This window comes from Podarcis bocagei (genome assembly GCF_964188305.1).
Source record: "Podarcis bocagei genome assembly, chromosome: 10".
NCBI classification, from domain to species: domain Eukaryota; kingdom Metazoa; phylum Chordata; class Lepidosauria; order Squamata; family Lacertidae; genus Podarcis; species Podarcis bocagei.
This window is the reverse complement of record NC_138135.1, coordinates 49,915,459-49,942,183: the sequence shown is the minus strand read 5'-3', so window position 1 is coordinate 49,942,183 and position 26,725 is coordinate 49,915,459. Positions and strand designations below refer to the sequence as shown.

The following is a 26,725-nucleotide window of genomic DNA, read 5'->3' as shown; positions in this document are numbered from 1 at the left end:
CGATCTCTGCGCGATGACTACAAGTCCCAGCATGCACTGCGCCCCGGAGAAAGCATTCCCCGCCCCACCCCGGCCTACCGCCCGATTGGTAGGAGCCAAAGCAAGCGTCGGGAAAAACCTGTTCCAGGGTTCAGGGCTTTCCCCTTGCTCTGGGTTATTACAGGGCGCACCGCGTGCCTGTTCAAAGGGTTTGCCGCGGGGCAGGCTGGGAGCTGTAGTCTCGCTGGGCTTGTGGCAGTTTCCCGGGCGGAAAGGGGGAGGTGGGCTACGCGGCGTCTCCCCGCAACCCAGCCAAGGCGCACAAGTGGCCCCGCGGCGGCGGACCTCGCACACTCTGCAGCGGGCTGCTCTTCCTCTGCCCGGCTCCCCTGCGGTTGTGGCGGCCTCTCGGGAGTGCGGGACGACGACGCCACCCCTCCCTGATGGAATAGCTGGGAAGGTAACCAAAGGGGGCGCGTGCTCGTTCCCGCGTGGCCCACCTGGTGGCCCCCAGGGCGCGCGGGGCTGGGGGGGGCGCCCTATTGGGGTGGGGGGGCGGGCCAGCAAAGGGGTGCGCTTGGCCCCGGCAGGCCCCTCGGGGGGGCGGTGGTGGGGTCGACCCGTCGGGCAGGTTCGGGGGCTGCGCTGCTCTTCCCAGTAGATGGGACCCCGCTTGAGGGATCCCTGTGGGTCCCACTCCTCGCCTTCGGGGTGGGGGTGGGGGATCCGGCTCTCTCAAATCCCCACTTGGCCAATGATCGTGCCTACTAGGGAACGTGTTGCGGGGGGTGGGGTGGGCTAATCTCTTTTTAGCGTGAAGGGGAAGAGGATGGTTTAAATAAGAAATAAAAGCAGTTCTGCACCCGAAGGCCTCTTGCACATGAACCCGTTGCGCAGCAGCTGCTGGGTTGGTACGGAGTGGGGCTCGGGCCGGTTTCTTAGCCCGATTGACTGGTTGGTAGCTAGTGAGAAGCATCAAGGGCAGGAATCGTTTTTTGTTTTGTTTTTTAAAAAGGGGTAATTAATTTGCATTAAGAATTGGTTCACACATGCCCATCCGTTGCTTGATGTTTCATCACTTTACAGCCATCCAAAAGCAATACTTCAGCTGACGCCAAACTTTCCCCCCCTTTGTTGTGCATCATAACGTGCGAGTCATTGCGTGATGGTGCAGTTGAGCTGTGAATGTGCTCGTAGGGATAGGAGTCAGTCAAGTGGGCTGCAATGGATTGAAATTAATAAACTGCAGTACTGTACCCTGAACAGTACACCTAAGATAAGCCTGTTAGTGTTCTGAACACACCCTTAAAACGCCTCTTTGCTCTCTGATAGCCCTAAATTAGTAATATTTGCATGTGTAAGAGTCACCACGTGGGACGCGGGTGGCGCTGGGGTAAAACCTCAGCGCCTAGGACTTGCCAATCGCATGGTCGGCGGTTCGAATCCCCGCGGCGGGGTGCGCTCCTGTCGTTCGGTCCCAGCACCTGCCAACCTAGCAGTTCGAAAGCACCCCCGGGTACAAGTAGATAAATAGGGACCGCTTTCCAGCGGGAAGGTAAACGGCGTTCAGTGTGCTGCGCTGGCTCGCCAGATGCAGCTGGTCACGCTGGCCACGTGACCCGGAAGTGTCTGCGGACAGCGCTGGCTCCCGGCCTCTAGAGTGAGATGAGCGCACAACCCTAGAGTCTGGCAAGACTGGCCCGTACGGGCAGGGGTACCTTTACCTTTAAGAGTCACCATAGATAGAAGCGTCATATCTCCTTGACTTCAGTAGTTTATAGTGATGACAGTTCACACCTACACCCCCCATCAAGTGTTGAAAGTGATGTCACATTACATAGGAGTATGTGTGACATTAATTCACCATCCCTTAATATAGCTACCTTGGGAAAACTGAATACTGTAGTAAGGAATGACAGCATTTTTACTTTTTAAATGATTCATTTATTTCTAGTCTAATCCATGATGTTGTAAATAAATAATGCAGAGGGAAAAGCTGTGAGTTTGGTTGTTTGGATAATAACAGCAAACAGGACCCAAAAGACACTAATAATGTAGCAGGAAGCAGCAACCAGATGTAGGCTGACACTTTCCCCCACCCTCCAGTCCCAAATACAGTTGCTACTGTGTAAGCCCCATTGACTACAGGAGGAATATAATAATAACAATTTATTATTTATACCCCGTCCATCTGGAATTACTTCTAAGGAAACAAGTACAGGATTGTGCTGTCAGTCTGATTGTGAACAATCCTTTAGGCTTTTGGTTCACTGTTTCTTTTCTTTTTCCCTAGGTCAGTTTAAATAAAGGGGAAATTAAAATTTGTTGCTTAGGAATCTTTCTATATGATGGTTAAAGTTGCTTCAGTGCAGGGGGGGTGTGTGACAGCTGTTTTGGGCCCTTGAGTACATCTGCAGTTAGGAGAAACCCACACAGACACCACACACTCACCCCACCCAAGCACACATTGCAACCTATTCTATAGGGTATAATGCTTCTTTCAAGCCTTATTCCATTGAGTGAAGTGGACCATTCAAGTGACTGGGAAGATCTCAGTGGGCACATGTTGGCAATCCTCGCTTTTAATGGAAGGTCTTGTGTCCCGCTTTATTTATCTGTGTGGGAACAGATATTTTTGATGTTGTTTGCACAGATTCACTCCTGAATTAAAATGACTGTGTCATGAGTCTGTCTAAAATGGATGTATTTTGTACTGTATTTTTAAAAAGGGGTGTCACTTATGAGTCCAGGAGTTAAAACCTTCTTGTTTTTCACTAGAAATCTTTGAACTTTTTGGTATAAATAAGGTGGATAATTCACACTTCTACTGAGGTGCATGTTCAAATTATTCAATCCTTTAAGGTCTTGTAGTCTTTACCAGGGCTTTGTATAGGAGTAGGTCTCTTTCCTCCCCTTAAGTCTGTAGAGGGAGTAAAATTACATATTGCACAAAATCCTGTGTGCTGCAAGAATTTCAGCACAGTGTCATACTGTCTTTTGCAAACATTAGATGCCCCAGGAGGCAGAGACCAGTGTTCCTTCTTTCCTACAATAACATGGGGAGGCCTAGTTCTTGCCCCATTCAACTTCAGTGTGCTTACTCAAGGAACAAAAGAGTGGCTCTCATTTTGAAGTAGCCTCTGACAGCCCAGAAAGGTTTTTGCTTAGAAATGGGAACACTGGGATGGCACTGATGGGTCTTACTAAGTAAGTCAAATAGTATAGATAGCAGGGCCCAAATATTCACATGTGCTTTCAAAAGGCAAAATATTATTTTATTGGGAAAAATGTCAGCCTTTTTTATCATGCCACCAGCATTCTAGCACTAAAATGAAAATGTGTCTTCTTTCGCTAATCATGCCAGACTCCTGGCTCCTTTCGGTCCCAGATAGCACAGCCAATGGATAGGGATGATAGGAATTGTAGCTAGCAGCTGAAGGACTAAAGGTTTCTAGAGGGTGGAAATCCATCAGATCAAAAACTAACTCCAGTACAGGATACTGGGTCACTATATCTTCTAAAAAATTTGAAGTAAAATGAAAACAACTTGGAATGCAACTCCATACCCATTGACTTGCTGAACCGAATCAAACTTCTGGATAAACATGTAGAGGAACTCACTGCTCATTTCGTGGAATCGCTATGAAGGGCAGAAAGCTTTCTTGTGATAAATCTTTATCTCCGGATGGCTAACCTGTGGAATTCTTTGATGCTGTTGGATTACAAGTCCAATTATTCCTGACCACTGGTCATACTGACTGGTACTTGATGGACAGGGGCCCACACAATGTAAGGATTTAAAACAGATGTCAACTTCACAAAATCCAAAAGATGTAGGCCAAGTGTGTTTTATATTGGGGAGCAACGAGTAGTTTCTAATGCAGTGGTATAAACGTCTAATGAAATTGTGAACAACTAGGTTGCTTTGTTACCTTCCAAATAAAACTGCGCAAAAAATGTCTTGCTCACATGGGTATCCAGATTTTGGCACATTGAAGTATATGTTTTTGTAAGCTGAAATGGGTTGATATAATGATTTCGCTTTTTGGAAACATTCCCAACCCCAAATTTTGATATGCAGCCTGAAGTATCTCATCTGCATGCAGCACTTGACGTAGACCAGGTTGCAGTTCCAGGTTTGTAGTTCCACACTTGTAGTTGAGCTTCTGAGCTCTGGTGACTTCCCATACTTCCCCATTTGAGCCTCAAAGAATCTGGCCCCAGGACGCCACAGACCTAGCAAGTGGCAGGACTTGTTTTAAATGATCATCTCTGTGACACTTCAGATGCACATTAAAGGCCATCCCACTCTAAATATAACTTTTCCAAAGCCCGTAAACCAGCACCAAGCAAGGGTGTGACTAACAATTGTTCTTCGGCTTGCTGCCTTGGGACCAGAGTGTCCTTTAGGAAACCTGATGAGTTGGTTGAAGATCCTGCAGCAGTGGAACAATGAACTGCTCCCCATATAACACAAACCTTTTCTTCATCTCTGCACCTTTCAGTTTATATGTACTGCACAGACAAACCACACAGCCCATTGTTGCCTTAGTAAAAATCTGAACCTGGCAGCCAGGCCATACCTTCATTTTTATTTTATTTTATTCAGGAAGAGAATTGTACAAGGAGGTTTGGTAACCCTTTAAAGATTTCTGTGGCAACATTATGGCAGCAAGTCTTTATTCTTTATTCTTTCTGGACTAAACTGCATACAGTCGTACCTTGGAAGTCAAACAGCTTAGTTCCCAAATGTTTTGACTCCTGAAAGTGACTGTTCTGGTTTGCGAACTATTTTTGGAAGCCGAACTCCCAACAGCCAATCAGAAGCCACGCTTTGGTTTTTCAAACGTTTGGAAGTCGAACGGACTTCCGGAATGGATTCCATTCAACTTCCAAGGTACGACTGTCTTATTTAATACAGAACACAGTTGCTGTGTTTATGACCTCTAACCGTCCTCCTTGCCCCAGAGCCTTCATCTCTCCCATTGTAGTTCAAGCTTTCATTTGGTTGTTGAGTTTATATACAAGAAGTTCTACAACAGGAGTGGGGATCCTGTGACCCTGTGGATGTTGCTGGATTTCAATTCCCATTGCCCTGCATCATCGGCCATGCTGGCGAGGACTAATCAGAGTTGGTGTGCAACAGCATCGGGAGAGCCACAGGTCCCTCTCCCCTGTTCGAATAAACAGGGCAGTTGCATTTCACATGGTTAGGCTTCAGCACCTGATACGAGAAAATAAGTAATTGTATTGATCGGCACCAGTGATTCAGACTCCTTGTTTTCTTGATTTGTTTTCTCTGCAGATGTATGCAGCTTCTGCTGTGGGTGAATGGGATAATCCTGTTAAAAATAGGGAAGCTGGAGCATAGCAGAAATGGATGAACAAGCTCTTCTGGGATTAAACCCGAATGCTGACTTAGACTTCAGGCAACGAGTAAGTTTAATTATACTTGTTTTCTCATAATCTATGTGACAACAGGTAGCTCACTGGACATGAGCATGATGTTGATTTCATCTTAGAGTAAATAGTCCAGACCCGCAGTCGAAGATTCCACTAGTTTGAAAGTGTATGAGATGTTTTTTTGAGGCTTCCACCCTCTGTTGATACCTAGTTTTTTTGAGAAGCATTGTCCATGTTATCACAGGTGTGGGCAGATTCCAGGTGTCTAGGATCTACTTTGTTCTAGACATCTGAGGTTCACCAACTGGGATTGGGTGCAAAATAGTGACTTGGGATATATAGCCAGATGTAGATTGGTGTTCAGAAGATGGAATCAGCTACCTGCTGCACCTCATGAGCCATACACTGGGATAACCTGCATATATAAGAACAAATACATATCCACATTAACAGCCAACCAGGGATCCTAACAGACAAATTGTGTGTGTGTGGAACCTTTTTGTTGCTGCTGTTCTTAAGCTGTTGGGACTCAGAATCCCTTGCCAATCTATGCAGTTCATCCAGTGATCAGCTAGTAGACCCCAGTCTTATTTTCTGTTCAGATATTTTGGGACTACAACTCCCATCATCCCTAGCTAACAGGACCAATGGTCAGGGATGATGGGAATTGTAGTCTCAAAACATCTGGAGGGCTGAGTTTGCCTGTGCCTGCTCTACCTCCTGTGCCTTGCCCACCCCAATTCATTTTTCTCAGTGGCTTCCTCCTCTCATCCTTCCCTCCAATTCCTTTTTCTTAGTAGTTGTCCCCTTTGTTTCCCTTTCCATAGGCAACTCTGTACTTGCAAAACTGGCATAATGTCGACATCATTTTTATCCTCCCCCACACCCCACCTTGCTTGATTTAAAGTTACAGAGAACTTTGTATTCAGGGTTGTGTCCAGGAAAGTTGTCCCGTGCCCAGTGCACAGAATTACCCGTGCAACAAGACTTCTCTCCCTCTCCTCACGTGCCCCCCGCATTCCACTTCATCTGCTCCAGAGGACTCTCCCATCCCAGATTGGGGTAAGATGCAGAGAGAGAGAGTGTGTGTGTCTTATAGTCCATGCACTAATGGGAAGACTTCATTGAGTCAACCCCATATGTTTACATTATTTTGGAGAAGATTCCTCAAGTGGCTACTCTAGCAACTTTCTTTACAGTTTCTGGAAACTTTACAGTATAAAGGAATTCATTCATTCTTTCATTCATTCATTTTAGGCATTGGCCTATTTTGAACAGCTGAAGATCTCTCCAGATGCTTGGCAAGTGTGTGCTGAAGCTTTAGCCCAAAGAATCTACAGGTAGATAATAAATAGTTTTGTTTTTTTACATTTAATCTGAGAATGTTCTGAAGTTATATCACCTTGACATAAGATTTATTTTATTTTATTGGTGATGCACATGTCTCTGTTTAAAGAACCAAGCAATTTCAGGGAGGTCACTAGACCAGATGAATTCGATGGGTGGCTTGTTGCTCCAGCTTAACGACTGGAACTAGACCCACCACAAAATAAGCCGGTAGCTGCCAGCAGAACAGCAGAACTATCAGGTAGCAGCTTCCAGTTTCCACATGCCCAGCTCCCCTAGACTTCATACAACTTGCAGCTCTCTAAAAAGGAATGATTTTGTAAGTGAAAGCGCAGGTGCTCAGGATGCTAAATACTGAATTTTAGGTTTGTTCAGTGTAGCCCTAGAATACACAGCCCACTGAAACTGGAATCACTGTGTCCCCACCCCAAGGGTTTAGTTTTCTGCCACGATACCAAATGGAATCTACCCACAAATCCTTGGTGCTTGTATCCAGTTTTCAGAATGCACCTTTCATGCCAAGTGACTATTACATACATTGTTTGATTGTGCATTGATTGTACCGTTCTTCTTTGTTTCAGCGACGATCACATCAAGTTCTTCTGCTTTCAAGTCCTGGAACATCAAATTAAATACAAGTGAGGCGGCATCTTTACATTTATAGAATTGCAGTAAACGGAAAGCGAATGTAGAGAAATTATAAGTGCTTACATTTCTAGTAGTTTATGTGTGTCATTTATTTTCTTCCTTGGATATTGAAACCCCCGATTTAATGCAGTTGTCTAATTTAGCTGCACTGAAATGGCCAAAGGTTCACTCTGTGCCACCCAAAGCGCTACTGAGGTTTTGTGCTGGACGGTTCGATGAAAAACCTTTGGGGCTCCTCCCTGACAATTGGGGTGGTTCCTGATGCCTGCATATTTTCCTGGAGGGTGCAAATTAACCCTTGTGTGGTTTCTTAGCACGTGGTACCTCCCACTAACTGAACATCAGCCAGCACACAAAGTTACGGCACAGATGATGCTGATGGGCTGCAGGTTCCAGGGTTTAAAATATACATATGCAAGTTGAATGTTGTGTTGTCCTGTGTTTCAGGTATTCCCAGTTGACTGAGGTACAACATCAGCTAATCAGGGAAACACTCATAGCATGGCTACAGGCCCAGGTAGGTTTCTTCACAGTTTGGTTACTAATATTGTATGCAAATATCTGCTTGCAGCTGTTCCCCAAAAATTTCCGATATATTCTTGCATATTTTGAACCTACTGCATCTTGAAATGTTGCTATAAAATGCTGGTTCCTTTCAGATGGTGAATTCTCAATCGGAGAAAACATTTATACGAAACAAAGCTGCACAAGTGTTTGCGTTGCTGTTTGTCACTGAATATCTCACGAAATGGCCCAAGTTTTTCTTTGATATCCTGTCTGTGGTGGGTCTCAATCCTCGAGGTGTGGACTTGTACCTTAGAATCCTTATGGCAGTCGATGCCGAACTGGTCGATAGGGATGTTGTTCATACATCAGAGGTAAGTTCCCTCCTTGCAATTCAAATGTACACTGTTCTATAAGTCCTGTTTTCCTAACTTGCCTTGCCTGCGAAAAGCATTTCTAAAAAAATGATTTCTGCTCTCATGGTGTTTTCTGTTCTGAAGTTTCTGTCTGCAGTTTAAGTAAACTTACAGTGCAATCTTACGCACGTCTAGTCAGAATTAAGTCCTATTGAGTTCAATAGGACAGCCCAGGTACGGCCTGACTCCTTTTGCTCCTCTTCAAACACAGAGGCCTTCTGATGAGACACTTTTGGTGGTCCCACATGCCCCTGAGGGCCAGCTGGCCTTTACCAGGGGCCAAGCCTTCAGTGTGGCAGGTCTTGTGGAATGCCTCGCCAATAGAGTTTCCAAGCAGAAGTCATGGCTGCTTGTTTTTAGACACCTTCTAAAAACCGTGTTATTTAGACAGACATTTCAAAGCAGAGATTCTTTGCCAGCCAGCTTTTCCACTTAACACTTTTTAAAAACAACCTTTTGGAATTCTTGCAGCCACTACCTCCATTTTTTGGTGTATAAGAAAGCAGTGAGGGTGTTACCCCCAAAGTTGGCATTTGATATTCCTTTTTAAAATCTTAAATGTTAGTGTCTAGACTGGCACCAGCATTTTCCCTTCCAAGACTGACAAACTTATTACATTTACAGGAAGCCCGCCGAAATACCTTATTAAAAGATGCTATGAGGGAGCAATGCATTCCAAGTTTGGTGGAATCATGGTACCAAATTTTACAAACGTACCAGTACACAAATTCAGAGTTGACATGTCAGTGCCTTGAAGTAGTTGGAGCTTACGTCTCTTGGATAGAATTGAGCCTGATCGCCAATGAAAGGTAACGTTTCTTTTGAATTAGGAACGCACAGACTAAACTCAATTTCTTAAATAAAATTTGGTTTAAAAAAAACCAAACACAATTCCAGAAGCAACAGTCTTGAAGTTCTTTGGGCATTATAGCCGGGTTATATTATTTCCTGTCCAAAACAAGCAATAGCAAATTGGTAAATGTAACTCAGATGTTTGCATCTACCGAGTAAAACTTTTGTGTATCCCTTTTAGATTTATAAACATGCTGCTAGGTCACATGTCTGTAGAGGTTCTACGGGAAGAAGCGTGTGACTGCTTGTTTGAAATTGTAAATAAAGGAATGGACCCAATTGATAAAACGAAACTGGTGGAGACGTTGTGTCAAGTGTTACAGTCGGCTGGCCTCTTCAGTGTTGACCAGGTGAGTTGCCTTCCGCAAAGAGAGAGAAAAAGCTTGTGCTGATTGTTGGGAAACTGCCAGGGAGATAACGTCCATCTGAGCCCCCAAGCCGGAGTTCTGGACGTGCATCGGCCTCCCGTAGTCACGCAGATCCAACAGTTAGCGACACGAAGCCTCTGGAAATTCCTAGCCACATTCCTAGGCTTGGTGCACACTGTTTATCAGCAGATAAAAGCACAGCCAAAAGCTTGCACCGCAGAAGAGCAAAAGAGCATATTTACAGACTTTATTTAGGACATGAACAGAACAAAGAAAACACGTCCATCTCAGTCAGCGTCTCTGACTCGACTCAAATCGAAAGGAAACAACAGCAGAACAAAAACATCCTGTGAATAGGACATGCGCAGACTCTGTGACTCCCCAAAGCCTGCTCCCTTTTAAGGTGGAACAGAAATATCCTAACACTGATAGTCCTGTGTTGTGGTAGCTTCGGCAGCTGCTGTGTGCGCAAGAAATAGGTAACATATATTTCTTTGCCAATGCTATCAGAAATCTAGTATGCTGCTGGTGGTTCTTCCCCTTATGCCAGTATAATTTGCTACTCTTCCCTCCCATCCCAAACTCTTATTTCTGTCTGAATGCTATCTTGTTTCCAAACTGATTCTCACCACCCCAATCGCACCTAGTCCTACTCATGTAGAGATTGGCAATTATATTTAATGCCAGTCATATAAATGTGCCAGCAAATGTGCATAGAGGGTGAGAGAGAAAGTCCTACTGGGTTGGTAGTTTCAGGGCTTCCATGCAAACTGTTGCTTGCATCATTAGCTGACCTCCAGCTGTTGTAGAGCTGAATAGGATTCTTCCATCTGACGGGAACATAAGGAAAGCCCTGCTAGACAAGACCAAAGGCCTCCCTAGCATCCTGTTTCCCAGAGCAGCCACCAAGATGTCTATGGTAGGTCCACAAGCAGGAAGTGAGGACAATAGTCTCATGCCATCGTTCCCTGGCAAGTGATATGTAGGGATATTCTGCCTCTGATCCTCAAGAAACATTTTTGGCACTTTCTGATAGCTTCCCTGCACACAATTGCTCAGAAATCCCACTAAGCTCAATGGAGCTTGCTCTCTAGAAGTGTGTTTAGGATTGCAGCATAAGTAAATATAATAAATACAATTATAAGTCTATCATAACCGTATCCATGTGTATGCCATTTTGGTTGATGTCATTAGAGGTTCAGGTAGATTAGTTGCTTTGGTGACGTAAACTAAAATTTTAATAATAATTTGATTAACCAACTCGACAGGAAGAAGATGTGGACTTTCTAGCCAGGTTCTCCAAACTGGTGAATGGGATGGGACAAGCACTGATAGCTAGTTGGACTAAACTTGTGAAAATTGGAGATATGAAGAATGCCCAGGATACTCTGCAAGCTATTGAAGCAAAAGTGGCCCTAATGTTGCAGCTTCTGGTTCATGAGGATGATGATATTTCTTCTAATATTATTGGGTTTTGTTACGACTATCTGCATATACTGAAGCAGGTAAATTGCTCTTCTTGTATGAAGGCTAACAGTAAAGCTTCATTTTGGAGGAGATGCAGCCTGGTGAAATCTTGTTCTCTGAAATATCTGATTTTTAAAAACCAAACAGATCTCCATGCTTTGTTTCCAAAAACCAATGACCAGTGTTAATATGCAGAAACGGCCTCAGTCCAGTATACCTGAAGGAGCGTCTCCATCCCCATTGTTCAGCCCGGAAACTGAGGTCCAGTGCCAAGGGCCTTGTGGCGGTTCCCTGACTGCGAGAAGCGAAGTTACAGGGAACCAGGCATGGGCGCTTCTCGGTTGTGGCACCCGCCCTGTGGAACACCCTCCCACCAGATGTCTAGGAAATAACTACCAGATTTTTAGAAGACATCTGAAGGCAGCCCTGTTTAGGGAAGCTTTTAATATCTGAAGGACTATTGTATTTTAATATTTTGTTGGAAGCCGCCCACAGTTGTTGTTGTTGTTATGATTAATAAATTGCTTGAGACACTTCAAAAGTAAAGTTTGTTCTTTCTTTTTGCAGCTTCCTATGCTTTCAGAACAGCAAAAAGCTAATGTAGAGGTAAGAGTAAGTAAAATATTTTCCCTCCAGAGCTTGTAACTGAAAAGAAAGATCTCTTCTGTCCTTTATCCCTCAAAACCTCATTATGTCTAAAATGTATTGGGCTCTATCCAGTGACGTCATCCTATTGCTTCAAGGACTTCTGCCTGCATAACAGCACCTCCTCTCCTCACCATGCTCCTTGTATCTGTTTCTGTTCTGGACATTCCCCATATCCTGTGAAGCAGATTTTGGAGAGAGTAGACAGGGAGAGGAAGTTTTGTTGCATAGGTGGAAGGAAGTCCTTTCATTAATGGGATTGCTTCGTTGGACACAACCCTTTGAATTGACTTATTTTCTTTTTAAAAGAGATGATGCAATGCATACTTCGTCTTTTTTTAAGTCGAGAGTTTGATGCTATCTGATCAACTGTTTTCCATTGCTACAGGCAATTATGTTGGCTGTTATGAAGAAACTAACCTATGATGAAGAATACAACTTTGAAAATGAGGTTAGCTGTCACATTTGGCAGGTTTTAGCTTTTCATGGTTTAGCTTTTCGAGAAGTGGGTCAATAATATCTTGGTAACTCTTGAGGAATTGTTTTAGTATTCAAATACGTGCCAATATAAACATTCCATATAGGGCAGGGAGAAGGGGACACTTTAGTTTCTAGGGACCACAGCGCCAAGCAGCAAACATGGACATGTGTTCTTAAAATGCATGTGTTTGAAGCTCTCTGCATGCGTCCTCATCTGCATGTGAAGCAGAAATCTTATTTTTATCAAACCCTGGTAGAAATGATGAGTGGGTGAGCTTTTTGTTCTTCTTCTCCTTGTGTCAGGCAGGCATAAGAAGCCAAAGCAGTGAGGAAGGGCCTTTGTCCATTCTAAGGCATAGCTCTTTTCTTTGTACAAATGCCTTTTTGAGTAGATTCAGCTGAAGTGAAACTCCTACCTTTATGGAGCCATGCTTTCCCCTAATACTACGCTAACCCCCTGAAGAAACTTGAGGATAAACAGCTACTGCCCCTTTTCTTTCTTTATGTTGAGAAGGCCCATCCAGTTTGGTGGTCTTCACAAAGACCAAAAGCAGCGTGAAACTAAATAAGGGCTCTTTGAATTTTGCAGCGGGGCGATGGTTCAGAGACTTAACTTCTGGTTAGTTTCCATGTGACCACTTGACGGTGGTGTGTGCAGCCTGACAAAAGTACTAACTCATCTGCAAACGTCCATGATTAGGAATGAATGACTCTTGCCAGTGTGAGAGAATATTATCACAAGTTAGTTAGCTAAACTCTTCATTGTTACACAAAGAAATTTTACGTCCCTGCAGTCAAAATGATCAGACGTATGTTTGTGTTTTATCTGTTCTTATTTTAAAAAATAACACCTTTGGTCCTGTTCATGCCAATACACACGTTGACAGGGTGAAGATGAAGCGATGTTTGTAGAATATCGGAAGCAACTTAAACTGTTGTTGGACAGACTTGCACAGGTTTCGCCTGAATTACTCCTGGTTTCCGTACGGAGGGTTTTTAACAGTACATTGCAGTAAGTTTTGTGTTAGCTTTGTTAAGTTTTTTTTTCTAGTCCATCGTGGTCATTTGTTGCTTTTTTTTTTTAAGCATCAAAAAATTAAGTTGGTATTTAAGAATCCCAGAGATTACTTGTCTTATCCATATTAAATGATACAGAGAAAATACTTGAATCTTTGTATGCTCCTTTGGAGCTTCTAGTCTCTGGTATCCAATATAATCTTATTAACACCTGGTAAGTCAGGATTCATTCGTTGGTGCTTAATTTGGCCATTGTGTCTCTCTATCAGTCTGTTCCAATCTGCGTGGGACGAATAAGTCATTCACTGTCAGATTGTGGCTATTTTGGGGTCTTTTTAAATGTGTGTGTGTGTGTGTGTGCATGCATATGCCTTACCTGGGCCTATTCTATTCTGTTTTATAGGAATTGGCAAACTAAGCCGTTTATGGAAGTGGAAGTCGCAATCAGGCTGCTGTATATGCTGGCTGAAGCTCTTCCAGTATCTCACGGGGCTCACTTTTCGGGTGATACAAAAGCCGGGGCTCTGCAGGACATGATGCGGACTGTAAGTACAAAACAAACTCAAGACACTTTTCCTTTTCAGCAAGCCTTTCTTCAGTCAAGGTGAATCATCCTTTTCTCCCTCTTGCAGCTGGTTACATCGGGTATTAGCACCTATCAGCATACATCAGTAACCCTGGAATTCTTTGAGACTGTGGTCAGATATGAAAAGTTTTTCTCCATTGAACCTCAGCACATTCCAAATGTTTTAGTAAGTCCATAGTAATTGCTTCCTTTTATTTTTTTAATGCGTGTTGCTTATCAGTAATGCTTCTACACCCCCTCCCCCTCCAGGCAGTTTTTTGTAAAAGGAGTTTGGGAAACGGTTTTACCTCTTTTCCCAATTTAGTACCCTTTTCCATCATGCAGTGTGGCTTAAAGCGATTGAACTCTTCCCATCTTTAATTGCAGATGGCCTTCTTGGATCACAGAGGTCTTCGCCATAGTAATCCAAAAGTGCGAAGCAGAGCAGCTTATCTTTTCTCCAGATTTGTCAAATCCCTCAAGTAAGTTGCTTGAAACCTAGAGACTTAATGGGAATATTTTCAGAAATAAAAGAGCTATTTCCCGCCGCCCAGGAAAATGAAGCTGCATAAGCATCATCATTCTTTACAGTGGTACCTCGGTTTAAGAACAGTCCGGTTTAAGAACGATTTGGTTTCCAAACTCTGCAAAACTAGAAATAGTGTCTTGGTTTGAGAACTTTACCTCGATCTAAGAATAGAATCCAAACGGTGGAAGGGCACCGGCGGCGGGAGGCCTCATTAGGGAAAGCGTGCCTTGGTTTAAGAACGGTTTTGGTTTAAGAACGGAGTTCCAGAACGGAATAAGTTCGTAAACCAAGGTACCACTGTATTTGCAAACCACTTTTCCATGGCCAGCCATGCTCAAGGCAGCTCACAACATCAAAAAGTTTACATAAGTTTATTCACTAGCAATGCCAAGGTGCAACAAAATATAAATAGTCATAATAAGCTTGGCACTTTGTGCAGAGTCTGGAGGACACTACAGAAGGATCTTTTCTAAACAAAAATAGAAATGAGGTTTACCGATCTTCAGCTTTGATTTTTATCTTCAAATACTGAGGCCATGAATTCAGGTTCTTGTTTTCTTGATGTGTTGTTAGAAATACTGTACACGACTGAAAATTTGAGTCTGGAGACTTATGGAAAAGTTCAGTAGTTAACCCACCTCTTCTAAATCAGTTCACTGTTACTCCAGGACATCAAAATTCTTGTTATGTGTTTTCCGTAAATGTGTTTCTATTAGGTTACAAGTTTAATTCTAAATAAACAAATTAAGCGTTTTTGGCTTAAGATTGCATTTACTGATGAACAACTCATTCCAATAAATAGAGAAGATTAGGGTACTTATTTTTCCCCATTGTACTCTTGCGTTACAAGATGTTACAACTTCTAAATTGATACTTTTAAAAATACTGTTCGACTGTCACAATTCAACACATCCATTACTGTAAAATGTTGTAAGCATCTTCCACTCCTGTGTTTCAGCAAACAAATGAACCCTTTTATTGAAGATGTACTGAACAGAATACAAGATCTGCTAGAACTTTCTCCACCTGTAAGTATTTCCTTTTGTCTTGAATGAAAAGGGCAAAGAGGCTGGGCCCATAACAGTGGGGAGGAAGGCAGGACAACATTATACATTCTGAATTGCTGTCAAAATATAGGAGGTGATGCAAATGTACACATGCTGTTTGCATGATTGTCAGGTAGTCAGGTTGCATATAGTCTGCAACTTACCAATGTATGCCTCGTTTGGGTTGTTCTTTAAATGATCTTGGCATGTGGCAAGTGCCGTATCTCATCTTAAGCGTAGGCTAGTGGTCTTGGACTGGCCAGAAGCGTTCTTCAAATTCCCATTTGACCACAAGGCTTACTAGGTAACCTGGCTTGTCGTTATTTCCCAGCCTTCAGAGGTTGTAAACATAAAGGAAGGGTGGTATTGATGATGTTTACTGCCCTAAGCTTTTTAGAGGAGAAATGGCAGAAGCACTCCATAGATACAATGTCAGATTATAGACTGGGTGTTATGGTTGTTCATGACCAGGGTTTCTAGAACCCTGGAGCTGCTTAAACCTTCCTTTGTTTACCAATACCCTTCTTATCATATAGCATAGCACTACCTATGGAGTAGCGGGTGGCGCTGTGGGTTAAACCACAGAACCTAGGACTTGCCGATCAGAAGGTCGGCAGTTCGAATCCCTGCGACGGGGTGAGCTCCCGTTTCTCGGTCCCTGCTCCTGCCAACCTAGCAGTTCGAAAGCACGTGAAAGTGCAAGTAGATAAATAGGTACTGCTCCAGCGGGAAGGTAAACGGCGTTTCCGTGCACTGCTCTGGTTCGCCAGAAGCGGCTTAGTCATGCTGGCCACATGACCCGGAAGCTGTACGCTGGCTCCCTCGGCCAATAAGGCGAGATGAGCGCCACAACCCCAGAGTCGGCCACGACCGGACCTAACGGTCAGGGGTCCCTTTACCTTTTTACCTATGGAGACTATTTCCCCACCTCCATTTTCCCAGGTTTTTGCCCCCCCCCCCGCCTTCACATCTCTAACTGCTTATTGTTTTGAGACAGATTCCCTAAATAGGATACAGTGTGCATTATTCAACTAACATGCAGAGATTTCCACTTGCGCAGTGAGACACCTCCCCTTCCCTCCTGTTAGGCATACCCCAAGCCTTCCCCATATCTGCTCCAGAAAGTTGGGACAACCCCTAGAACAGATTTTTTTTTGGGGGGGTGTCCAGTTGTGCAAGTGGAAATTCTTATGCTGATGGGAATCATTACTCAGCACTATTTTATATGCAATCCATGGAACCTGACCAGCTAAACAATTGTTTCTTCATTTAACAAGAAGTCCTTCAGAATGTAAATCTCTCATTGGTTCCTGGACCCATTTAGTATCTCTTACATTGGGAACTTCCAGTGCAGACCAGAGTGAATGTTGCATTGCAGACCCATAGACAGCCCCATAGGCGTTTGAGACTTTTGAGATCAACTTCACATTGTTGTGGCATGCAAAGTAGGTGGAATATACTATCAGAAGTGATTTATTTCCAAATAAGTAGCATCCATAGTGGTAACTCAGCCTCATGAAAGATTTGAGCAGTTTGGGGTAAGGTAGCGTGGAGTGTTGCTGTACAAATAGGTTGTTTTGTGTTTGTTTGTTTGTTTGTTTGTTTGTTTGTTTTTTAAAAAAGCTATTCTAAATTTCTGCAAGTAGAATTTAATAGGAAATATCTGAACATAAAGCTCTCCTTTGTTTTCTGGTTCCAGGAAAATGGCTACCAGGCTTTTTTAAGCAGTGATGACCAACTGTTCATTTATGAGACTGCTGGAGTACTAATAGTGAACAGTGACTACTCTGCAGAACGGAAGCAGGCATTAATGAGAAATCTTTTGACTCCTCTAATGGAGAAGTTTAAAGTGCTGTTAGAAAAACTTATGATGGCACAAGATGAGGATAGACAAATGGCATTAGCTGATTGTCTGAATCATGCTGTTGGCTTTGCAAGGTGGGAACAATATATAGTTTATTCAACACGCATACAGAGGTATAAGTTTAAAGAAGAGGTTTGTGGGCGGCTGTTTGCAAACTCCAATGTTAGCAGAGGTTCACATGTTTGCTAAAATCTAAGCTGGAGAGGGGGTTTCCCCTCCAGATATTTTCCTACCCTGTTATGGGAATAAAGCTTGGGAATCTGATTTGGTGGTGGAAGGAAGTCTCTTAAAAGTGCATCCCTCTGTGATTAGAAATACTGAGAGGTACAAAAATAAAAAGGCCTTGTGGAAACTGAATTCTGTTGCTCCCAAATCTGGAGAAAAAATACTTATGACTAAATATGTTGTTAATAAATATTTATATATCAGTTCCTTTGAGTAGTGTAGGATGTAGCCCAAAGAGCCTATTGGGCATAGATTTACAAAATTTCTTCAGAACAGTCCCTGTAAATTCAAAGTGCAGTTAAGTTTTAACTAAAACATGGCAATGATGATAAAAATTGTTTTAGCTGTTGCATCAGATTTGCTTTTAGTATTGGTCTGATTTGAGAATAGCATAGCTGAAATATTTTTAAATGGCTCATCCTAAGGATCTGCCTGCTGGTATATGGCAAAAACCTTGACTTCTTCTTCTTTTGCACAGCCGTACCAGCAAAGCTTTCAGCAACAAGCAGACAGTAAAACAATGTGGCTGCTCTGAAGTGTATCTGGACTGCCTGCAAACCTTTTTACCGGCTCTCAGCTGCCCCTTGCAGAAGGAAGTTCTCCGAAGCGGTGTCCGCACCTTCCTTCACCGAATGATTATTTGCTTAGAGGAGGAAGTTCTTCCGTTTATCCCTTCAGCCTCTGAACACATGCTCAAGGATTGTGAAGCAAAAGACCTTCAAGAGTTCATCCCTCTCATAAACCAGATCACAGCTAAGTTCAAGGTAGGCATCTCCCTTGATGTAAAAGGTGAGGAACTAAACTAAGTGTCTCTTGAGCCGGCCTACGAAGTGAGATCATCACCGGAGGCATTGCCCTGAGTGTTCTCACCATTTGAAGTTAGGTGGATGGTGGCAGTCAGAAGGGCCTTCTTGGTATGGTGCCCCAATTGTGGAATGCCTGGCACCTCCTGCAGCGTGTTTTCAGTGCCAAATACCCTTCCCCCCCCCCAGGCCTTTAGCAAATTTTATCGGTCTAGCGCCTGAATTTATCATTCATTTAGTGTCATTTGTTTTTTACCTGTCGGTTGTATTTGCAAGCTACCCTGGAAATATTTTGTATTGACGGGCACCAGTTACCTTTTAGAAACAAGACGTTTGAAAAGATACCTTCCAAAGCAGGATGTCTAATTGCAGGAAAGCCCAATTTTCTTTTCTTTTTAATCCCTCTATTAGAAAGTGGATTTTTTGGGAAAAGGAATTTGAAAAAGAGACTATTCAAGTGAGGGTATTCAAGTGTTAGTGGTAGATGCAGAATTCTAATATAATAGCTACAGTCAGTGATGCTGTGCAGTTGAGCCTTCAACTTTTTAAAAAACCTTGCTTCCTTCTTATAATGAGATTCTCTCCCTTGCTTGTGCAAACTGTAATTTGCTCCAAAATAGGGGACTGAAGCCCATTTCAGATCATATTTTAGTCCCCAGGTTGTGGGCAAACCATACATTACCCAGTTTGGTTTCAACAGCAAGCTATGAATTTAGTCAAACCATCGAAGGAAAGAGATGGGGTTCTCAACGGACCAGCCCAATGGGTTGGCTGCAGTTAATTCTCTGTAAAAGAGGAATAGATCTGCATCATCCAATTAGTTGCATGGTTGAAAGGGAAGGAATGTAAAGCAGTTTCCATAGGCTTTTCAACACTATATTTAATATAATGCCTTGTGAACATAAAGCGATAAATGATCTTGTGTGGCTTGTTTGGCTGGCTGAAAGTGCCATTCCACATGAGTAATTATAACTAAATTAGCTAACTTAAAACTAAGACTTGAGAATCGTTTGGCCATCATCATGGTGTCATCCAAAATAGCACTCTGTGTACAGTAGAAATCCATTCAAGCCCCGAATGTCTTTTGTGTGATAGTGCAGTTTTTGTATTTCAACTCCAGGAATCCCTGCTAAAAAGGCAGAGGAAGTTCTTAATGTAGATGCTCTCTGTTATCACAAAATCTGGACTTATCTTGGGAAGTTTGCATTGATCTAATAAGTTAGAGTTGAGAGAAGTAAACAATGTTAACCATTGTACATTTAGATATATAGCTTTACCGTTAGAACTTTGTATCTTTAATATGGAAGTATAATAAACTAAAGACAAGTTGCTTGCCTTTTTGTTTATGGTATGTTTTGCTCTTGCTCATCCATAAATTTAATTTTGTCAACTTATATATTCCCTGTCCCAATAGAACCAGGTCTCCCCATTTCTCCAACAAATGTTTATGCCTCTGCTGCGTGCTATTTTTGAAGTCCTGCACCGCCCAGCTGAAGAAAATGACCAATCTGCTTCATTAGAAAAGCAGATGTTACGAAGGAGTTACTTTGCCTTTTTGCAAACCGTCACTGGTAGTGGAATGAGCGAAGTCATAGCCAATCAGGGTAAGGCATGGCTCATGATGGGAGACTGGTTTTGTATCCGTATAATTCTTCTAGTATGGAAGTGTGGTTCTTTAGCAGTGAAAGAACTGTGTATTTCAGAAGTTCAGTTCTAGAAGGTTCTTAAAGTGAGTTGCTTAGATAAAATGCATATGGGTTGTATCTAACCAAGTCCATTTATTTCAGTAGATCTTTTCTGAGTACGCCTTAGGTCAGCTATAACCCTGTACAATTATTATGTGTGTTTTCCTTGGAGGGGAAATGCTTCGTAACACATGATTTATATATGGAAAACGAATTGGCCAGCTTCACACTTTGCTCTTGACAGACCAGAACAATTTGTTACTTATTGCCACTTCATTGGTTTGAATAAGATTTAATTGAGATTTCCTTCCTCTAGGTGCAGAGAATGTAGAACATGTGTTGTTCACCATCATCCAAGGAGCAGTTGATTACCCAGATCCTATTTCTCAGAAGACATGCTTTATTATTCTTTCAAAATTAGTGGAACTCTGGGGTAAGGTTGCCTTCATACCATAATGGCTTAAGTTTGATACCCATGGAAAAAAAAGATTTTCATTTTTTTGTGTTCCACCTTCAAGTGTTGCAGTAGTCACTGTGGGGATGTGTCCTTTTCTTCATACTGTGTGGTGCTTACCCTTGGTGATGAGAACCTGAGAAAAGTCTGAATATTCTGGTTTGGCTTTTTTAGGAGGCAAAGATGGACCTGTGGGTTTTGCTGACTTTGTCTACAAACACATTGTTCCTGCATGTTTCTTAGCACCTTCAAAGCAAACCTTTGACTTAGCAGATGCACAGACAGTATTGGTATGTATTCCGAAGCCTGACAACATTGGGAAATGAATGGCTAAATGTCCTGTAGGCACACCAAATTGGGCGGTGGGTGGCTCTCCTGAGGTCTTCTAAGATGCAGGAGCTCAGAGGAATCTGGAAAGCCTGTTCACAGAATATGGAAACCTTTGGGGCTTTTTTAAAAGAACTCCTATACATAAGAGGCAGTTGGAGCCAAGTGGCTTCTTGGTAAATCATGTCTCCATGGCTTGTACCCTGAATGCCGACATACAGAAGTAGTAGAATTCAGGGCCTCCGCTGGGTTCAGTCTGCCAAATGTAGATTGTTCAGAGCGCCTGATAAACTCCACAAGAAAATTCAGCAATCCTGAAATTTGGCAGCAAATTCCATCTGGCTTAGAATTCTGGCATCGGTAGAAATAGTTAGCCACTCTAGTAAGCTTAATGCTCTCTTGAAGAATGTGCAAAGCCCTGGCTTTATTTTGAAGCCTTTCTGCTGCTAACAAAGGTTACTTTTACAATGAACTATTAGCCCCAGAAAGTGTAAATGTAGCGTGTAATTCAAACTACCAAAATTCCAATACTCAAATGTTTGTGCTGAAGTATTTTTGTTTCATTTTTATAAGGCTTTATCCGAGTGTGCAGTGACACTAAAAACAATTCATCTCAAAAGGGTAAGGCTTTTGGAAATAGTGACTATTTTATTAATAGGCTTTTTTTACCTTGTCAAAAACACTGTTTCAGTTCACAGTTTGCAGGCTGCAGAAGGGAGGCTCCGTGGAGGGTGGATTTCCTGTTTTGGTTGAGTTTTCCCCTTAGTCTCTATTGGCTTGGTCATACTCCTGTATGAAATCCAGGAAGAAAATTCTGCAAGTAAACTTCCTGAATGTTGCTTTTAAAAATAAGTCACAGGAACAGGGTACTTGCACATTTCAGCTGAGTTTGCATTCCTTCTGGCTGCAAAAATACTGAGCCTCCTGATTAGTTAAAAATGTTTTGCCATTCTTGCAGCCTGTTTCCCCCCCCCAAAAAAAATGGTCATATGTCAGAGTTACGACAGTCTGTATATGCAAAGTGATAGGAGGGGTGTGGTGTTAGCTAACATAGGAACTTACACAGAGTTACATTTTTTTTTTAATGTTTGCTTTTCTTTAGCCTTTGTGGTGCCTTTTTGAATGTAGAAGTGATACTGGCCCACTTCAGACAATCATATTTTGATTTAATAAGCTGAGATATGAACAAGCTTTTTGCCCTCACATGCAGCCCCTTTGCTCAAGCCATGTTTACACTAGGAAGTTTCTAATTAGCCATTGTTTCCTGCTTAATCTGAAATAGAAAACTATAGTTCCCAGCTTTGGAACAAGTCAGGATCTTAAATCAACTTGGTTTAAGATCCCCCTCTTCCAGTTTTTGGCTACACTGGCCAAAGCCGATCTATGATCTTATTAACTGGATAAAAACCTGTAATGTGGAACAAGTTCAGATGATAAAATACCTAACTGCAAAAACACTGCTTGGATGTTCCTTTTTGTAGGGCCTTGAATGTATTCAGTATCTCCAACAAGAATATCTACCTTCGCTGCAGGTAGCTCCCGAAATAATACAGGTAAAACTTATTATTTGGCTGATGCATGAGATTGGATCTAACAGGACTAGTGAAGATTATATCCCATCTTCCTGGCAGCTCACAGTCCTCCTGCAGAAAAAAAAATCCCACAGTTCCCCTGAGGGGGGTGGGTTCCTGTTGAATGGGGTAGCATGCTAAGCTGAGGGGAAAGGTGTGGATCCCAAAAACCCTTGGAGCTAATCCAGTTCGGGTTTTCCAGTGTGTAACGACGTCTGTTATTTTCAAGCAAAACATACTGCAGTATGATTTGCTGGAGCAGATTATTAATCTGGTGCTCAAGGTGCACAGCGCATCTAATAGTTGAGGTAAAAGCGCATGACTGTTCTTGTCATTAGTCTATTCTAAACAGTAAGTGTCATTTACTTTCTAAAAGATGACTGAGAACTAACTTGTATCTGCAAGGTGTATTTTATATGCACCAGAGAAGTTACTTCTGCATACATTGTCTTGCTAAATGAGAACTGTGCTTGTTGAGGGTTTTATGCGGGGAGAAACAAACCCACCACCCGAATTTAAGGTTTCACAGAGCTAACACAGTTATCCTTGTGGTGATTCCCTAGCAAAGGATTGGTGGCATTGTCCTAATCACCATGGCTGAATACAGGTCCCTTTCCTCTCTGCCTCCCAACAGATGACTGATGCTATTTGCTACAAGCAGGTTTTTACTGAGGCACAGAGAGATCATTGCATGCAGGAGCCTGAACACACATAGTCACCTGCTTCCTCACACACAGATCTATAGATAGATCCCATTTCTAAATGGTTACATTTTCATTAGGATTGGAAACAATTTCCAGGTCAAATGGAAACAGTTTCCACATACAGCATTTTTATTGTTGGATCTTTCATTATTATTATTATTATTATTTTGAAAGGAACACATTCGTAGTTGCTGAAGAAAATAACCATGTTGCTTCAACATAACAGTGCAAACTATTTGCTCATTATTCTGGTGCTTTTCTTGTAGGAATTTTGTCAAGCACTTCAGCAGCCTGATGCTAAAGTTTTTAAAAATTACTTAAAGGTAAGTTAAATTTGCATCAGTATTCCATCTTTCACGGGTGAAGGCATTTTGTCATGGATTAAATAGGTCTTGCATGTATCTGCTTGCATTTACCATAAACTCTGAATGGGGGGGGGCTGCAGCCCTCCAGATGTTCTTCCGCTCCCATCTTCCCTGACCTGACTGGCTGGGGCTGGTGGGAGTCCCAACATCTGGGAGGCTATAGATTCTCCAACCCAGTATTAACTCTGAACAATACTGCTTGCTACAGGAAACTATTATTATACCAACATAGAAACCACCTTCATGCGTTAATAATGTGAAGGGAATCCACGTGAGTAAGGCGAAATGAGCCACATCCTTGAACAGATCTGGGCTGAGGTTGTAGCATTTCACCCCTTTCCATTTTATTCATCTTTTGAATATTTTAGGTGCGTGTTTTCAATTGATAGTTTCAATGTTTCTTTTCGCTCGGAGGTTTTCTTAGTCAAGCAGTATGCAAGTTTCATTAAATAACATTTTAGGTCGCGTTGGTTACCAATTTCATATGCAGCTTACAGTATTTTATATGACTTTCCAATTTAACTATGGCCAAGATAGCTATGTTGATGACTTGCCTTAAAAATAGCACGTGAGAAGTTGCTGAGGCATTTTATCAACTTATCTTGGAGGGTTGAAACCACCCTTAAGGCAAATAGCAGACAACAATAGCATCGTATCTATTTTCTGTCCAGGTGGGAGACTCCATTGCCAACTTAGTTACTGCTCTTCATGGTGTCTAAGAAATGAGTCCTATAAGCAGAAGCCTGCTGAAGGACTTCCACTAGCACAATGGGGCTTTCCTCCCCCCACATACCCCCAAAATGGTTTTGGGAGGTTGGGGGTAACTCCCAGTTCATGTGGGAAGGAGGGGGGAGATGGCCCTGTCTGGCAAGCTGCAATACTTTCACATTTCTGTAGTGCTTTGCTGAACTCCTCCCAGGGATTTGATAGTCTCTTTGGTAGCTGCAAATGGTGCCATTTAAACCTGATTTCTGCCACTGGCAACATACTTTTTTTATTCTTAGCTTAGTGGTACTGTTCTTCTACGCTTTCTTATTCTCTAAAACGATATTTACTTTCTTTTAAAAACAGGTATTCTTTCAAAGAGCAAAGCCCTAAGAGATCTACTGAAACCTTTGACTGTTTCCCCCTAATCAGGATCTCCAGATATTAATTTGTATGAATGCAAACTCCTGTGCCATTCAGGCTTACTTTTTCTTTTGGAAGACATTGCTCTGTGCTTCAATCAGTATGTGTATTAGCCTTTTGGTGTAAAAGTGCAAATGAAATGCCCTACATTGTGTTGGTTGATGCACATGCGGTGCGTGGGCAACATGTCTTGCCTGCCTGCCTACTCAAAAACACTCTGATAATTGTGTGCTGTAATTAGTACAGCAAAAACAAAAATCCTTTTTTATTTTGAAATTTAAATAAAAATGTATAAATTCCTTCCAAGCCCATAGGAATGGTTATAAATTGTGTACATTTTTAAATACTGAGTAAGATATTTGCATATTAGAAATGAAATTCATTTGTTCATGCACGGTGATATAAAATAAAGCAATCAAACTTGGTTTTGTAGATAATGTTTCATTGGAGCAGTCTTAATGCTGAAGTGTATGCTACAAAACAGTTATTAATGGATCAGATTTACAAGAAGATCTGGTTCTACATTTTTATACAGAAAAATAAATTTTATTCAATGAAATCCACAAGTTCTCATGAGTCATTGGTTGTTTTCTTGGCATCTGTGGTTAAATAATGGAAGGCTGTGTCTGCGCTGTACACTACATAGAATGGTCTTTTTGAGGGGTCTCACCCCCCCTAAAAAAAACTGAGCAGATCTTTGGTGTTGTTTACAAGTTTCTTGTACCCCTGGGGAAGTCTCAGCATAGGGCTCAATTGAGTTTTCTTCCATTATCCCTGACAATCCCTTGACCACACAAGTATAGGCACTGCAGTAACTTCGAGGGGGAAGTGGTCTACCTGAGATAGGTATATGAGAATGTCAAGCGATGGCTGGTGAACTGCAATGTGCCACATGCTTATCTCCATAAAATCCCATCTTGTAATTCTTAGAGGACAAACCACAGGATATGAGTGTAATAGTCCTTTCCTCCTTGAGTTGCCATGAAGATCTTCAGAGGCACACCATCTCTGATAACGGATGTACCATAATAGTCACCATGCCTAAAAGCCACTTTGTGATGTCGTAGTAGGTCATGGGTAGGCAAACTAAGGCCCGGGGGCCAGATCCAGCCCAATCACCTTCTAAATCCAGCCCGCGTATGGTCCGGGAATCAGCATGTTTTTACATCTCTGGGTTATTTGTGGGGCATAGGAATTTGTTCATTTCCCCCAAAAAAATATAGTCCGGCCCCCCACAAGGTCTGAGGGACAGTGGACCGGCCCCCTTCTGAAAAAGTTTGCTGACCCCTGTCATAGGTGATTACAAAATAAAGTTGTTATGGACATCACACTTTCTAAAGTACAAGTCCCCACTTTTTGTATCCTCATCATTGAGCTGCCCTTTTGAGACCCTATCAGTAGTTAGCATTGAACTGAGATTCCAATGTTTCGTGTTGTAACTGCCCGTGTTTCAGAACTTTGAAACAGCAGTGACAAGTGCATTAATACACTCCAGTGCTAGGTTTAATTTCAGCACTATTTAAAACGTTGGGCAAAATATTCCTGCATTCCAGAGAGTTGGACAAGATGACCCTCATGGTCCTTTCCAATTCTATCGATTCTACATATCGCTTGCCTTTCCACAAAACAAGTTTGCGAGCTCATTTGACATGCACACAGATGCTGCCTGCTAAGTTTTTGTCAGGCAGGTGAATTTGCTGAAATCTACGATTGCCTTCTTCGAGAAGCGTAAATAGTTCTGTTCCTGCTCATTTACTGGCAGTTTCTTTCATGTTAAAACAATCGGAAATATTGTTTGTGAATGCCTGTCACTTGCATCCAACTATATATCTGGTCTTTGCAAAACTTGCTCACAACATCTGCACTTTATGTCCTTCCACCCTGGCCAGCCCCTTCCATTTCTCCCTTAGACGCAATTCTGTTCTGAACTGCGCCCTGCAGTTCAAGCTATGGCAACTGCAGGGCTGACTTGCAGGCTTATCCATATGAGACATTGTTTGGGTAAGAACCCTGCACCTCATTGTGTATCTAAGTTGTTATCTCCTGCCCTTAAGCCTCCAAGGAACTCAGCAAGGCGTCCGTGAGGCCTCCTTTATCCTCACAACAACCCTATGAGGTAGGTTAGGCTGAGATCATGGGAGCCAACTTGTAGGGCCAAAGTCCCTTCACTCCCCCCCCAAAAAAAAATATTTGAGGGGGCTGGGTTGGCACCAAGTGGATGGCATAGCCATTCAAATGGTTTGTGTGCACCATGTCTTGCGATCAGTTGTGCAAAGGAAGAATGGATACAAAAACTTAAGAAATACAGTATGCAGAAATGGCAAAACGTACTG

The 26,725-nt window shown here is 42.5% G+C and overlaps 1 protein-coding gene across 1 annotated transcript; it reads left to right on the top strand.

The window, feature by feature from the left end:
* The first annotated feature begins 150 nt into the window (after positions 1 to 150).
* On the top strand, positions 151 to 24,958 carry XPOT (exportin for tRNA). The gene is made up of 25 exons (XM_081211512.1): positions 151 to 439; positions 5,285 to 5,415; positions 6,640 to 6,722; positions 7,311 to 7,367; positions 7,825 to 7,894; positions 8,037 to 8,255; positions 8,922 to 9,106; positions 9,331 to 9,499; positions 10,786 to 11,022; positions 11,552 to 11,590; positions 12,018 to 12,080; positions 12,997 to 13,121; positions 13,530 to 13,671; positions 13,759 to 13,878; positions 14,079 to 14,173; positions 15,179 to 15,248; positions 16,966 to 17,204; positions 17,834 to 18,119; positions 19,573 to 19,762; positions 20,160 to 20,276; positions 20,472 to 20,587; positions 21,198 to 21,245; positions 22,106 to 22,177; positions 23,166 to 23,222; positions 24,336 to 24,958. Exons 2-25 carry the CDS (start codon positions 5,356 to 5,358, stop codon positions 24,360 to 24,362), a joined length of 2,886 nt encoding a protein of 961 aa, XP_081067638.1. The 5' UTR covers positions 151 to 439; positions 5,285 to 5,355; the 3' UTR covers positions 24,363 to 24,958.
* The last annotated feature ends 1,767 nt before the right edge of the window (positions 24,959 to 26,725 follow it).